The sequence below is a fragment of the Ceratotherium simum genome, chromosome 21, assembly GCF_057802395.1.
Source record: "Ceratotherium simum simum isolate JZ-2026a chromosome 21, ASM5780239v1, whole genome shotgun sequence".
NCBI classification, from domain to species: Eukaryota; Metazoa; Chordata; class Mammalia; order Perissodactyla; family Rhinocerotidae; genus Ceratotherium; species Ceratotherium simum.
The window spans coordinates 843,592-858,937 of NC_141920.1; the positions used below are offsets into that span (position 1 = coordinate 843,592).

The following is a 15,346-nucleotide window of genomic DNA, read 5'->3' on the forward strand; positions in this document are numbered from 1 at the left end:
CTTGTGAGAAGAGCCCCTGGAGGCCTCAGAGCAGGTGTGAGAGCCAGAGTGCTGTGGGCTGGGGGTAGGGGACATGGGGGGAAAGGGGAAGATGGAGAAGAGGGGATAGGGGAGGGAAAATGAGGAGGGGGCGGGGGAGATGGGGAGGGCGGAGATGAGGAGGCGGCAGGAGGAGATGAGAGGGCAGGGGAGATGGGGGAGGGGAGATCGGGAGGTGGCAGAGGGAGATGAGGAGGAGGGGGCAGGAGAGGAGATGAGTAGAGTGCAAGGGGAGATGGGGGAGGGGAGATGGGAAGGGGGTAGGAGGAGATGAGGAGGGGCAGGGGCCATCGCTGGCGGAAGCTGCCGCCTTGACCCACGCCTCTTACTCTCAGCGTAGCCTGTGTCGGGTCCCGGAGACCGAGGGGGCTCGTGACCGGCATTCTGCTCCCTCAGGGGCGGGGTGCGGACGCCAGGGGAGCGCAGAGACAGCTCCAGCCCCTCCTCCTCCGCCCGCAGCCGGGACCCCAATTCTCCGTTTGGGGCGCGGGGGTCGCGGCGCGCAGGGGTGGCCGCGGGTCCCGGTTTCTGCCGAGCGGCGCCCTCTCCTCGCCGTAGCTCAAGTTCCACAGTGCGGAGCGGCCCCTCCCGTCCCCTCCTCCGAGCACCTGCTGCTCGGCGGCGGCCACCTCGGCCCACCTCAGGCGGAGCCCCCGCCAGGGCCCCCGGCGCAGATGCTGTTCAAGACCAGTCCCGGGCGCTGCGGTCTGTTCTCCTAGCACCCGGACCCAGACCCTCCGCGGCCGCCTCCCAGCCTCTGCCCACGGCGAGTGGGATGGGGGGCGGCCCTCACGCCCGCGCAGTCCACCGGCTCGCAGGGCTGCGGACCCCGGCCCCAGGCCGGACCTGGAGGCGGCTTCGCCCGGGGAGGGGGCGTCAGGGTCCTTCCCTCTCCCCAGACAGGCGGGCCGCGGGGCCTGGGCTCCCAGTGGACGCTTCCCGGTTCGCCGGGGACAGGCTGACGCGGGGTGGGCTCTTTCCTGAACGCCTCGCCGGGGAAGACGACCAGGGACTTGTGATTTCCAACGGCAAAGCGGCGCGGGGGTGATGGAGTTAACCAGACGTGTGCGGGGCCCCCTGCTCGCACCTGGAGACCTGGGTGCGCGCCCCGCCTCCAGGGTGGAGGTCAGTGTCTCGTGGTCCGGAAACCAGACCGGTGCCGGGATCCCTCAGTCCCATGCAGTGACCACGGGGCTCCCACCCGTGACGTCCCCAGCCCCGAGAGGACAAGGGAAACTTCGCCCCCACGCCGGCCGAGCACAGCCCCCTCCAGCCGCGTGGTCTGCCCCCCCTTCCTCCTCCACTAGAGTCCTCGCCCTCCCTCCTGCTTCCTCCTCTTTCCCCCCTCCCCCTCCTCCTCGCCGGCTGGAGGCGGGCAGGTCCGGGCGGGGCCGCGCCGCTGAGCCCACAGCCCCGTGCTCCGGGCCCGGTCTCCACCGCCGCGTCCCGCGGGAGGAGCGGCCGAGCCAGGCCCGGCGGACGGAGCAGCCCGCGCGGCGCGGGGGGCATGAAGTTGGGTGCGCGCGGGCCTCGGAGCGGGGGCGAGGCGGAGCCGGGAGCTGCCCGCGTCTAGAGCCCCCTCGGTGCGCCATGGAGCTCGGCGGCCCGGGGGCGTCAACGCCGCTGCTGCTGCCGCCGCCGCTGCTGCTGCTTCTGGGGGTCAGCCTCCTGCCCGGTAAGTTTCGAGGCGCTGGACGGGCCCTCTTTCGCTCAGTTCAGGCGGCCCCGGACCTCCGGAGCCAGAGGAGGAGAGGCTCCTGGCTGCGGTGCCAAGCCGCGGGTGCGCGCAATGGTACAGCCGCGGAGGCTCCTCCACCCCCGAGACGCAAAGGCTGTCATGCGGTGAGGGCTGAGCCCGGCACGGAAGGAGTTAACCCGCCCGCGAATGGGAGGAGAGGGTTTGGGTGGGGTGCGGGCTGCTGTTTCAGGAGCTGGACCCAGACGCTCCAACTTGGGTGGAGAGAGGCGGGGCCCATCTCCCCCCAACCCCCCTCATCCAGCCGGCCAAATTTCCCTACAGACATCCCGGTGCCTGCTCCTGGTTTGAGGGATCAGAGGGGTGGCCTCTGCCCTTAGTGGCACCTCATAGGCACCTTTTCTACTCCCCCCCCCTCGGTTCCCTGGGACAGGGGAAGTTCCAGCCCCCTCCACCCCCCTCCCCTCCCACCCCCTGGGCAGCCCTGAGGATCTAGGACTGATCCCAGGGGAGCTTGTGAACCCCTCCTAAGGTCATGTTTGTGGCTCGCAGATGAGCAGGACCTCGCTGAGAGGAGGAGGGAGCAGGGGTCTCCTGCCCCCTCCCCAACCACCTCAGGATGCCATGGCACCAGTGCAGTACCCGGGAGAGGCAGGGAGGCCTCAGACCACAGACTGGCCGATGGGGCTGAGCCCAATGAGAGGGCCTCTCCCCAGGCAGCAGAGTGGGGGCTCACCCCAGACTCCTTCATGGAGGACAGTCTGTGTGTCCATCCAAGACCAGATAGGCACTTAAATGCCCCTTAAGCGTCAGGGGATTTCTTCTGGGGAGTGAGTCGAGTTGCTGCAGCAGCCACAGGAAGCAGGCTCTCAGCCGCCAGCCCTCATTCCCCTTTCTCTGTCCCCACCTGGGCCTGCCCCCAATGCCCTCTGCCCCCTGGCGTCCTGTCCTGCCGTTACCCCTGCCAGTGCTTGGAGGCAAGGCTCTCAGGACTCTGTCAGTAGCTGGAGATACAGCCTCTCCCCGTGAAGAGGAGAGACTGAGGCCAGGAGTCAGGCAGCATGTGCAAAGGTCCTGAGGTGGGAGGAATGTGCAGTGAGGTACCAGAAGGAAGCCAGGGTGGCTGAGCATGGTCTGGCATGAGGCCGGAGGGGGCAGCCTGGAGGCCACCGTTCTCCACCCCTGAGCTGCATGCCTGCCTGCCCCCACAGTGAGCAGCCATGTGGAGACCCGGGCCCACGCGGAGGAACGGCTGCTGAAGAAACTCTTCTCTGGCTACAACAAGTGGTCCCGGCCCGTGGCCAACATCTCAGATGTGGTCCTTGTCCACTTCGGCCTGTCCATCGCCCAGCTCATTGACGTGGTAGGTGCCAGGGGTGGGGAGCGGGGAGCTCTGGGCCTTGGCTGTCACATGTGGCCTAGAGGGTCACTCTGAAGGGAGCACCCTGTCTGCGAGGAGGCTGGTCCTGGAGGAGGCCCCGGGGCCGGGGGAGGCTGGGTGAGCTGGGAGGACCGCCATCGGCGCTCCACGTGGCTGTGTGTGTCGCGCCCGACCCCCACAGATACGCCCTTGTCTGGAGTCCGGGAGTAACGTGGTTCTGTGCGACTGTGCCCCAGGCCCTGTGTCCCCCCCCCCCCACAGAAACCCCAAAGGCCAGGGTTCAGCAGCGGGTCGGGGCTGTCACCTTCAGAAGCAGAGAGCAGCAAATGCCTCTGTGGGGTAGGGGCAGGCTCTGCAGTGCCCGGGCAGCACCTGACCCCACCTGGTCCGGGAGACCCCATTGCCCAGCGGCCTGCAATGCAGGGTTCCGGCGAGTCTCGGACAGGTGTGGGGTGTCTACCTTCCTGGTTAGGGACTGAGGAGCTGCTGGGAAGACATTGGGGGTCCAGCCTCCAAGTGGCCACAGCTCTGGAGGGGCGGGGGCCCATCCTCGGGTGTGATCTGACTGGGTGGTGGGTGCACGGCCAGGAGCCTTGCAGTGTGGGCTCCGGCCTGGTGGGGAGGGGCCTCTGGGAGCCTGGTTCGCTGTCTGTAAGGAGGCCCAGGGCCCACTGAGTTTCCACGCTAAGATCCAGCCGGCTCTGGTTCCAGGGAGGGAGCTGGAATGCGTCCAGCTGCACGGAGCCGTAGATGTCCCCAAATGCCCACCGCACTCCCCTGCCAGGACCCCAACCTTGAGTCGGCTTGGTGAGGGGAGGAACCACTCAGTTTTGGGGTCTGGAGGCCCTGGCTCCAGGCTGGTGCCATGCACGTAGGGTGACCTTGGCTGCTCCATCTTCTCCGCTGTGAGATGGGATGGGCACAGCTGCAGTGTCTCAGGCTGAGCAACCACATCTGAGGGGCTTCGGGAGGTAGGAGGGCCTGTGGCCACGTTCAGATGGACAGAAAGAGCTGAGCCTGGGCCCCGTTAGCAGGGAGACCCGGTCAGTCTGTCCTGTCCTCAGTCGTGTCCAGGCTTGTGCCCTCAGGCATCCTGGAACTGATCCTTGAAGGCTTCCTGTAAAGTGCCCCCAGCTGGGGTGTAGCCAGAAGGCAACGCGAGATACGCAGAGTTCACGAACCCGCTGAGGTTTGCAAACACGGTCCAGGGTGGTGGCTGGCAGAGGCAGCCCTTGGCTGCCGCTCACGGTTCCAGGTCGGCTGCATCACGACCGGCCTCCTACCTGAGCTCTCTGGGGCTCGCTCATGGCTCCCCACACCACCACCTCTCCCCAGTCTGCCCAGGAGAGACTGAGGCCCGGAGCACACCAAGCCTGTGAGGAACCTGCCCGAGGCCCCAGGCAGCACCAGGCAGGCTCTGCTGTCGGCACCAGACCTGGCTGAGGCCACGCCCGCACACGCGTGTGTGCTGGTGAGCCGTCCTCGCCCGAGCCCTGGTTGCTGGCTCGAGGCCTGTGGCCACGTTTGTGGAAGGGGCTGCCCCGTGTCTGGGCCACTCTCCGCCCGTCCCCTTGCGGGGCTCCTGTATCTGCTGCAGGCCTGTGTCTGGGCAGGGACTGCTTGGGTGTGTGAGTTCACGCCTGCAGAGGAGCCTGAGAAATCCCTGGGCGCCTTCTGGACCCTGGGCTGATGCTGCGTGCTGTGAATATACCTCACGCGGGCGCTGGGGGGACAGCACGTGGGCTGGGAGGGCACCCGGGGAGGAGGTGAGGCCCTGCCACCTTGAGCTCGCTGTGAGCCTGGGGCAGAGCAGGGGCAGGCTGTCCCCCAGGGCAGGGCAGGACTGCGGCCAGCCGGGCAGGGCGTGGCGGTGCGAGGCTCCCTGCTGAGGTCCTGCGATGTTGCATCCAGGCGCCAGGCTCTGGGCCCTGCTCAGGCCGCACTTACTCCTCAGCGTCCTTTCAGGGGGGTCCTGCTCAGGCAGCTGGGTGGCCTATCCCAGGTGGCCCATCCCAGGTGGCCCCTCAAGAGAGCAGGACCAGGGGTGGTGCCTGGAGCTGGCAGGGGACAAGGTCCCCTCTCCCAGAACTGGAGGACAGGGGCGTGTCCCCTGGGGGAAGCAGGAGGGGGAGGCGGTCAGGCCTGTGCCTTAAGGACACAAGGCTCACCCTGACCCTGGTCTAGGCACTGGGGTGCTGTTCTTTGGCTTCAGCAGTCTTTCCTGATGGCCTCGTGTGTCCCTGGGCTGGGTGGATGAGGAAAAAGGTGGATGAGGAAAAGCCATCAGAGGGTGGGAAGAACCTTGCTCAGGCCCTGCCCCCAACACCCTGCGCCCCGGGTCCTGCCCCCTTTCCCCAGGGGAAGAGCCCTCACCCCTCGGGTCCCCATGGGCATCGTGCTCTCTGAGGGGATCCTCCCATTGGCTGCTGAGGACCCCACCCCAAACCTTGGGCAAGGAGCCAGCCGTGCAGCCCAGTTCCCCTCCAGAGTGGGTCCCAAGTGGGCTGGGGTGTGGCCGTGGCTCCCAGAGGTCGGCATTCAGCACCCAGAGTGGGGTGTGAGGACCCTGGGGGTTCCTGTCCCCAAAGACCCCTGCGTCCCTGCAGGAGCCCGGCGTTCTTCTCCAGAAGTCTCTGGCCTGTGCTGGGATCTGACTGGGCAGAGGACAGGTCTCACCTGTCGCCCCTCAGCAGGAATGCGTCTGACGCCTGTCCCCCGTGAACCAGTAGGGAATAAAGGGGGTGGAGACCGCAGGGAGGGGGGCAGTATGGTCCAGCCCGTCTCACCTGGACAGGTGGCCGCCCAGTGACCTGGAGATGGAACCAGTCGGGTCCGTCTCACCGGATCCAGTGCCTCACCTGTCCACCTCCAGGGCCTGAGGCTCGGGTCCCAGAGGGGCAGTTGGCTAGGGGCCAGCCTGGCCAGCGAGTGGGGCCCCGTGTGTACCCGGGTGGCTTTGGTGGCAGCAGGAGGGGGCAGGTGCCTGCTCACCTGGGGCCCATCTGCAGAGGGGCTGCCCGACCAGCTGGGAGGGAGCAAAGCAGGTAGGCTGGGGCCGGCAGGGTTGTCCAGGAGGCCGGCTGCTCTTCCCGCAGCCTAGGAGCCCTGGGAGCTGCCTCCTGTCCTGAGCTGGGGAGGGCAGGGCCCGGCTGCCTGTGAAGTTGGCCAGACCTGTCCCCACTTTCCTTCTGGAAAGCTTCAGAGGGCCTTGTCCCCACATCCCCCAGCCCCCACATCCCCCAGCCCCTCGGGACTGCCATCCTGGGCTTGGTTGCCTCCAGGGATGAGGTGCTCATTCCCTCCTAAGGTTGCCCACTCCCCGTGTTCAGCCTTGGCTCATCTTTGTGGGTAAGGACACTCAGGGCCAGGGAGAGACGTGTCCCGTTACCGAGGGGATCTTGACCTCCCTTCCCCTCCTTTGTGTCCTAGGACGAGAAGAACCAGATGATGACGACAAATGTGTGGGTGAAGCAAGTGAGTGGGAGAGGATCCCCCTGCTGCCCTCCCCTGTCCCTGCCCCCTCCCCCACCCCTTCACCCCCTCCCCATCCCTGCCTGTCCCTGTCCCTGTCCCCTCTCCCATCCCTGCCCCCCTCCCACTCTCCTCACCCCCTCCCTCCCCTGCCCCGCCCCCTCCCCATCTCTGCCCATCCCCAATCCCTGCCCCTCCCCATCTCCCTCACCCCTCCCCATCCCAGCCCCCTCTCCCACCCTGCCCCTCCCCATCCCAGCCCCCTCTCCTGCCCCCTCACCCCTCCCCCATTCCTGCCTCTCCCACCCCTTCACCCCTCTCCCACCCCCTTGCCCCTCCCCCACGCCACCCCTCCCGCTCACTGCCTGTGGCCTTCTCCTGTCCCCTGCCCAGGAGTGGCATGACTATAAGCTGCGCTGGGACCCCGCAGACTATGAGAATGTGACCTCCATCCGCATCCCCTCTGAGCTCATCTGGCGGCCGGACATCGTCCTCTACAACAAGTGAGCCCCAGGGGGCTTAGCGGGCAGGGGTGGCAGGTGACTGCATGGAGCCGTGCCCCAGCCAGGCGGTCCTGCCAAGGCCGTGTGAGCAAGAGGCGGGTGGTGTGTCTGGGCCCCACCCTCGCGAGCCGGCCCGTGGAGCCAGAAAGGGGACGAGGGAGCAAAGGAGGGCGTTGGGAGTCTGGGGGGCAAGCCACCGGTGAGCAAAGTGTGGAGGAGACAGAGGGGCGAGTGTGGCGTGGCACCTGGGGGCTCCATCCCTGCCAGACCAGCCCTGGGCCTCGTCTCTCTCCCGGGGGCAGGGGAAGGGGGTCAGAGCCCCCATGACTGCAGACCCCAGAGCTGCTCCCCTCGGGCTGGAGTCACTGTCAGAATCAGTCCCTGGCCAGGGCAGGTGTCCCCTGCCAGGCCCTCACTTCATTTCTGGAAGCACAGTCTAGAGGCGCGTGGTGCTCTCGAAAGGGGCGAGGAAGCTCCCAGAACTGGCTGCCCTGGTTCAGCCCGCTGCCCCCACTCCTTCCCCTGCCTTTCATCGGTGCTCTCACACCCTCCCTTGCACAGACGTCACCGCAAGTCCCCAAACCCCGGCTGCCTTGTCACATTCCTGAGCAAACAAAGCCCGTGGCTGAACCAGTCCCAGCTCCCGGAGGCTGAGCTGAAATCTGATCATGGAGATAGTTATTCTGTGCCGGGAGCCAGGCTCTGCAGGCAGATGGTGGGCTCAGACTTGTCCTTTCCCAGGACCCTCGCTGGGTGTCCCTGAGCCAGGGGCAGCCCGACATCCTCCCGTGTCCCCGTGTCACTGCTGTGTCATCCCTGGGCCAGCTGCTCTGAGCTGAATCCGGGTGGGATTCCCTGGTCTCAGGCTCAGGCCTGGGTGGCAGCGGCTCCCACAACACGTACAAATAAAGCAAATGGAAGCACTTAGTCCCAGCCAGCTGTCCAGGCCTCCTGCCCTCCCCACCGCCAGACCCCAGGGGGCTCCGGCACAAAGCCCCTTCAAGGGCCCTGGGCGTCGGGCCTGACCTACAAACGTGGCTATTTGATTAAGGATCGTTGGGCTTCTCTTCCAACTTAATTGACTCCAGTAACGGCAGCGGGAAGGGCGGCCGCTCGTGAAGGAGCTCGGAGACGGTTTTCGGGGGATGCATTAAGAGGGGGTTGGCTCCGGGAGTGGAGGGGCACAGTGCTGCTCCCCCCGCAGGGCAGGTTCTCTGCTCTCCGCAAGCCGCCTGGTCTTAACCATGAGCCCTGGAGTCCCCCAGCCACCCCAGCCTTCGTGGGGCCCCCGCTCAGCGCCCTGCCTGGTGCAGGGAGACAGTGGTTGGTGCGCTGTGGAGCGGGGCACCTCCAAGACCCAAGGGGGTGGGTGTGAAAGGAAGCAGAGAGTGGGAATGAGCAGAGGGTCCGGGCAGCTTCTCCGACTCAGCCGCTGTGCCCGAGGAACATGTGGTGGCCGTGCCACCCTCCGTGGTGCTGAGACCAGCGCGCCGTCAGTGGGGCTTCCGTGGGGCCGTGGAGAGGTTCCCCCTCAGCGTCTCAGAGCTGAAGCAGCAGGGCCTGCCCCAAGGGGTTTGGGGATGGCTGCTGCCTCTGCCTGTCTGTGGTCTCTACCCACAGTCAGGCGACCCAGGCCTTGTGGGGAAACTGAGGCCAAGAGAATGGCCCACCATGGCCCAGGTTCCACACCGGGACCAGACTCGGGAGCAGGCACTTACCACTGTGGAGGGGCGGGCATCAGAGCTGAGTGCAGCTGACTGCAGGAGCAGACCAGGGCTCACGGGGGGCTGCTTGCAGGTGTCCCTGAGTTCCCAGGAGCCGGCTGGCTCACCGCACAATGTGCCTGTGTGGCACGCCCCACCTGTGGGCATCCTCTTGGAGAAAGAGGCAGACGTCTCTGTCTGAGAAGCCCAGGGCTGCAAGCTGGGCGCTTTGCCCTCAGGAGAGGGGTCAGGGACGGCAGCCCCTCACTGTGTCCCCCACCCTGGGCTGTGGACGTGGCACCAACACCCCCGAGGCCGAGGGAAAGGCAGGAGGGCCGACAACCAGGGGCTGGGCTTCACGTCCCACTTGGGCGGCCAGGGCCCGTCTTTGCCTCCATGGGCCGTGGTCCTCCCTGTGCAGGGAGGGGGTCCTTCCTGCGTCTGAGTCAGGGGGGTTACAAGGGGAGACAGCCCAGAGAGTGGTCCATGTCGCCGGCATGCGCGGTCCGGAGCACGTGAAGGCGGCCTGACGGGTGTCACCCAGGGTACCGCCCAGCCCCCGGGGGTGACCAGCGGGGGACGAGGCGTCAGTCTGGGAGGCCTTGCAAGGTTCTGCAGTCTGCGGTGTGGTGCCCAGGGGCCACTTTTGCCTCTGGGGCCCTCGATGTGGCAAGGACGGCCAGGTGGGCGGAGGGGCCCCAGTCCCTGCCCCAGCCCCTAAACAGTCACCGTCATTGTCACCAGCAAGCTTGTGTGTTAGGCACGTGAGGCCGCTTAGATGGTCTCCATCCATGTGCGCCCCCAGTGTAGGGTGGCCACGCTGAGGCAGGTGGGCGAGTGAGGTGCCACGGCTGCCAGCCCAGCCCCGCCTGACCCTGTCCTCTCTTCGCTCACCCGTGAGGCGGGAGTATGTGTGTGGCGGGCGAACGGGGGCCTGAGAGCCGGGCGCTGGGGCTGCGGGTGTCCGTGGCCTCACCCCTTCTCTCTTGCTGCCCAGCGCGGACGGGGACTTTGCAGTCACCCACCTGACCAAGGCCCACCTCTTCCATGACGGGCGAGTGCAGTGGACGCCCCCCGCCATCTACAAGAGCTCCTGCAGCATCGACGTCACCTTCTTCCCCTTCGACCAGCAGAACTGCACCATGAAGTTCGGTTCCTGGACCTACGACAAGGCCAAGATCGATCTGGTGAGCATGCATGGCCGCGTGGACCAGTTGGACTTCTGGGAGAGCGGCGAGTGGGTCATTGTGGACGCCGTGGGCACCTACAACACCAGGAAGTACGAGTGCTGTGCCGAGGTCTACCCGGACATCACCTACTCCTTCGTCATCCGGCGCCTGCCCCTCTTCTACACCATCAACCTCATCATCCCCTGCCTGCTCATCTCCTGCCTCACCGTGCTCGTCTTCTACCTGCCCTCCGAGTGCGGCGAGAAGATCACGCTCTGCATCTCCGTGCTGCTCTCGCTCACTGTCTTCCTGCTGCTCATCACCGAGATCATCCCGTCCACCTCGCTGGTCATCCCGCTCATCGGGGAGTACCTGCTCTTCACCATGATCTTCGTCACGCTCTCCATCATCATCACCGTCTTCGTGCTCAACGTCCACCACCGCTCCCCGCGCACGCACACCATGCCCGCCTGGGTCCGCCGGGTCTTCCTGGACGTCGTGCCGCGCCTGCTCTTCATGAAGCGGCCGTCCGTGGTCAAGGACAACTGCAGGCGGCTCATCGAGTCCATGCACAAGATGGCCAGTGCCCCGCGCTTCTGGCCCGAGCCCGAGCGGGAGCCCAACTTCGTGAACGAAGTCTGGAGCCAGGGTCCCTCGCCCACTCCGTCCTTCTGCGGCCCCCTGGACCAGACGGTCAAGCCACAGCCTGCCTGCAAGTCGCCCTCAGACCAGGTCCCTGCTCTGCAGCCCTCAGAGGCCGAGAAAGCCAGCCCTTGCTCCTCGCCGGGCCCCTGCTGCCCACCCACCAGCACCTGGGCCCCAGGGCTTGCCAAAGCCAGGTCCCTGAGTGTCCAGCACATGTCCAGCCCCGGGGAAGCGGGAGGCGGTGTCCGGTGCCGGTCGCGGAGCATCCAGTACAGCGTTCCCCGGGACAACACTGCCTCCCAGGCCGAGGGCCCGGCGGCCAGCTCCCCTACTCTTCTGAAGGCCACCTCCGCCGAGCTCCCCGTCCCAGACCAGGCCTCTCCGTGCAAATGCAAGTGCAAGAAGGAGCCACCCGCGGAGTCCCCAAACGCCATGCTCAAAGCCCGCGGCACCAGAGCGCCGCCCCGGCACCTGCCACTGTCGCCAGCCCTGATGCGGGCGGTCGAGGGCGTCCAGTACATCACAGACCACCTGAAGGCGGAAGACACAGACTTCTCGGTGAGTCCTGCCCGTGGGTGCGTCCAGAGGTGCCCCACCCCAGGCCCCAAGGGGATGAGCAGGTGCTCTGCCTCCCTCTCCACTCTGCGGGAGGGCGTGGCCGGTGAAAAGTCCAGAAACCAGGGCCCAGACCCGGCTGCTGAGCACTGGGGCCCACGGCAGCCCGAGCCCCACCCTGTCCCTCTCCCCTTCCCCCACCTCCAGTACCGGCCTGGTGTCCCTGAGCTGGAGCTGGGGCAGGTGGCCCAGAGTGGCTAGCGGGGAGGGGATCATGGGAGCGTCCCTTTTGGGTTTCAGGACACAGGGAGCCTGCAGGCGGCAGGGAGGGGTCTGCTAGCACCACCCTTGCCTGGTGAGCTCCTTCCTCTGACCCAGGCCCCGGTGTGCTCCCCTCCCTGTGGGACCCTGGGGAGGCGCTGGGTAGCCCTGGAGGACTGGGGGAGTCTGGGCCCTGGGTTGGGGCGAGGGGCTAAAAGGAGATGGGCGAGAGGAGAGGGGTACACTGCCCTGCCCCTTGGGCCAAGCTGGGGAGAGGGAGCACAGAGTTGTGTGGGGGTAACGCTGGCCCAGCCGCTAGGCTGTGCAGGAACCAGGGACCCCAGAGAGCCGGTATTCGAGAGCAAGTATGTCTGGGAACACTGGGGGAGGGGCACCTCATTCACCAGCGTGGATGGAGGGAGGTCTAAGGACGTCCCGAGTCCCTCTGCCAGGTGTCAGCCCCGAGACGGGATGGTCCCACGCCCACGGTAGCCAGTTCATGTACGAGAGGTTACGTGACGTGCCCAGGCCCCCAGCCGGTGGCCAGCGGCCAGTCCTGGGCCAACTCTGCCCGAACCCCCACCACCAGGGAAAGTTCCTCTTTCCTTCTGCAGGCATTTGCTTGTCTGTCACGTGTGGGGTCACAGGGACCGGGGGGCCCGGCTCAGATGTGGGAGACCCCGTGGAGCTGGGAGGGCGGTGAGGCTGCTCCCTGAGTCCCAGGCTCTGCCGGCCGCATCTCAGGGCGCCTGTGAGCATGGGTCCAGGCTGATGGTGGAGCCCCCAGTTCAGAGCATGGGCAGAGGGAGGGAGGGCGGGCCCAGAACACAGGTGGGCAGGGGGAGGGCGCTGCCCACCGCGGTCGTTCTGCTCGTCCGTTAGTTGCTGCTCAACGTGGGGCCCAGCATCGGGGGTGCTGCATCCACCTTGCCCTGCGTCAGCTTCGTCCTGTGCCGGCTGGTGCCTGCCGCTGCCCAGGACAGAGACCCCAGGGTGGGTGTTATGCAGCTGTTCCCTCTCCCCGACCCTCGTCTCATCGCCAGCTCCTCGCTCCCTCTGCCTGCTCTGAAGGGTCGCTGCCTCCTTGAGTTCTGGCCTGAGATGGTTTATCAGACACGTGCGATCTCTGGGGACCGTCTGTCCCCATAGCTGAGCGAGCCCTGGAAAGGAAGTAGGGCCTCGGGCCCATGTACTATACTCCCGAGAAGCGAGTGAGTCAGTTTCCCACAGTCACCCCACTGAATCCCAAGAGGCTATGCAGCCATTCTGGAGGTTTCCAGAAAGTTTGGCTTGGGAGAAGCCGGCTCTGGGACTGCGTTTTGCTGCCAGCTCTTGAGACGAGACAGCTCCCCACTGTGAGGACGTGATGACGTGACGTGTGGGTCTGAGCGGCTGACGCCTTCAGAAGTGGAATGGGAAATGTAATGGAATCCGGCGGTCAGGTGGCGCAGTCAGCCAGGGCCGGGCTCCTCAGCCCCACGCCCTCCATCTGCAGCGCGTTCCGGCTGCGGCGACCTGGTTCTGGTTTCTGAGTGCCTGGCTCTGGGGAGCGAGGCACTTCACAAGAAGGGACCTGGGATGAGGATCAGGGCGGCTTTGGTCTGTGAAAGCGTTTCATCCTTGGTCCGAGCACAGAGCGGAGAGATGAAAGACAGAGCAGGATGAGGCGCGGGCTACACCGAGGGGCCGGCCAACTCTTTATTTATAAGTGACCCTGTTTGCTCTCAGGTTTCCTGTTAATAAACATGGCTTTTCAACTGGTTTAAAACCATCAGGACGTCTCTGATTACTTAAAGAATCAGACCAGACAACCGCAATGAAGAACCCTCTTCCCTCGATGCCCCCGAAGTAGGCCACTGAGTCCTGCCCCCTCCCCAGGCCTCTCGGACCGTTAGTGCCCAGCTGGCCTGGGCCCTGGGGCTGCATCCTTTCCAATCACTCAAGCGCCAACAGGCTGCCCACTCAGGACCCACTGAGGCCTGGCCGGGGCGCTGCATCCGCCTCCCTGCACCCTTGCTCCTGGGGTCACCAGGGCAGGGGCCACTCCTGCTCAGCCCCAGGTTGAGGCTGTGGCGTGGGGTCAGGAGCCGGGACCGTGGAGCGGCCTGGCGGGGGTCTGCCCCACTCAGAGATGTGGAACCGTGGCCTGTCCTTAGCTGCCTGTGCCTCAGTGTCCCCACCTGTAGACGGGACAGTACCTTCCTCATCAGGTCCAAGTGAGCAGGTGATGTGGTCAGACTGCTTCGTGATTGGCCCTCACTGCCCGTCCCCGGCCTTGGCATCCGGGATCGCACCTAAAGCCTGCGGTCCCCCACCTCAGCCCTCCGTGGAGCCCTGCGCCCTGGCAGCTCCGCCCCGCTTGGAGCCTGCTCGCAGCACCTGGGGCTACTCCCACCTCTGCATGTGCCCCTCACCCTCGAGAGACTTTAGGGACATAGCTGAGAGAGCCTGCTGACCCATGAGGGGCCTTGGGCCACGTGGGCAGCTGGCCCATGAGCACTTGCCCATGGGGCAGGGGGTGCAGGAGTGGAGGGGAGTCGGGCCTCAGCCGTTGCTCTTGGGGCATTGTCCACCCCACCCTGGGGGTTCTTATTAGAGGTCAGGCCCCCGTTACCCAGATGCTCCTGGCCCTTGCCCTGCACGACCAGGGGTGTGGGCAACCCCTCTCTGGGCCCCACTTGCCCGTCTGCAAAATGGGAGATGCTCTTGATGGTTTCCACGGTGCCCCTTCAGCTTTGGCAAGCTGAGAGCAGATTTCCCGTGAAATGGCCTGGACCCTGCTTCCTCCAAGACCCTCACTGTCCCCAACTCCTTGGAGCTCAGGCCCCCTGCCAGGCAGGTGAGGTCAGCTGGGGCCACAGCGCCAAACCCGTCTCCCTCAGCGGCGGGGATGTTGGCCCCTAACAGGTCGTTGACCCGTCTGCAGCCCATCGTATTTCCAGCCCCACATTTCAGCGGGACAGGTCATTTCTCTGTGCACCCCCACTTGTCACCTCATACAGGTGTGTGCTTATGACCCTGGTTACCTCGGGGCAAGGATAGGAAATGCAGAACCTGCCACGTGAAGCACCAGGTTCTGGGAGGTCCCTGCTGCATGTGAGGCCTGAGGGTGATGAGCTGGGAGTGACCTCGTCTGTGTTCGCAGGTGAAGGAGGACTGGAAGTACGTGGCCATGGTCATCGATCGCATCTTCCTCTGGGTGTTCATCATCGTCTGCCTGCTGGGCACCGCGGGCCTCTTCCTGCCTCCCTGGCTGGCCGGCATGATCTAGGAGGACGGAGGCCGGGTGTGGCCCAGGCACCTGCAGGACAGGGGCAGCGTCTGCAGGGGTCTGTGCCTGGCTCTCCACACTGTGGGGTCACGCCATTGGCTGCATTGTCCCCCGTCTTCCGTCTGCTGTGAGACGGCCTCAGACAGAGCCGCTGCCCCCTGGGGGAGTCGATGCTGGCTCGGCCCTGCTGGGACCTGCCCCAGAGACGCCAGGCTGGAGGGGCAGCTGGTAGAGGCCTGTTCTCGTCTGTAGGGCGGTGTCACTGCCTGAGTCTCATTAAAGTTTACCCGGAGCATGGCGACACGTGGCTTCCTGTCCAGATGCGCACCTGCCCGCTCTCTCAGCAGTCGTCCCAGCAGCCCCACTGTCCCAGGGCCACAACCTCCAGCCCCGCTCAGCCCCAAATGCCCTTCATCCCTGTGGGGTCCTGGAGGCCTAGGCCTGAGCCGGGGCCTGGCCAGCTCCCACCCCGGGGGTGGGGTCCCCAGGCCTGCTCCCTCAGACCCCCGCAGAGGCGAGTCAGCAAACCCTTGGATCTCATTGGCTGGGGGGGTCCAGGCAGGGCCTTTCTTTTGTTCTGGGTAAATCAGTGAAAACCCAGGATTTGTGCCCTAGGGACACTGGGGACTGGAGGTGATTAACCTGGTCCCGC

General features: G+C 65.9%; 1 protein-coding gene across 1 annotated transcript; it reads left to right on the forward strand.

Annotated features, from left to right (window-relative positions):
- The first annotated feature begins 402 nt into the window (after window positions 1–402).
- CHRNA4 (cholinergic receptor nicotinic alpha 4 subunit) lies at window positions 403–14,989 on the forward strand. Its single transcript, XM_004430199.3, has 6 exons — window positions 403–1,714; window positions 2,947–3,098; window positions 6,546–6,590; window positions 6,981–7,090; window positions 9,791–11,165; window positions 14,569–14,989. Exons 1-6 carry the CDS (start codon window positions 1,087–1,089, stop codon window positions 14,692–14,694), a joined length of 2,436 nt encoding a protein of 811 aa, XP_004430256.2. The 5' UTR covers window positions 403–1,086; the 3' UTR covers window positions 14,695–14,989.
- The last annotated feature ends 357 nt before the right edge of the window (window positions 14,990–15,346 follow it).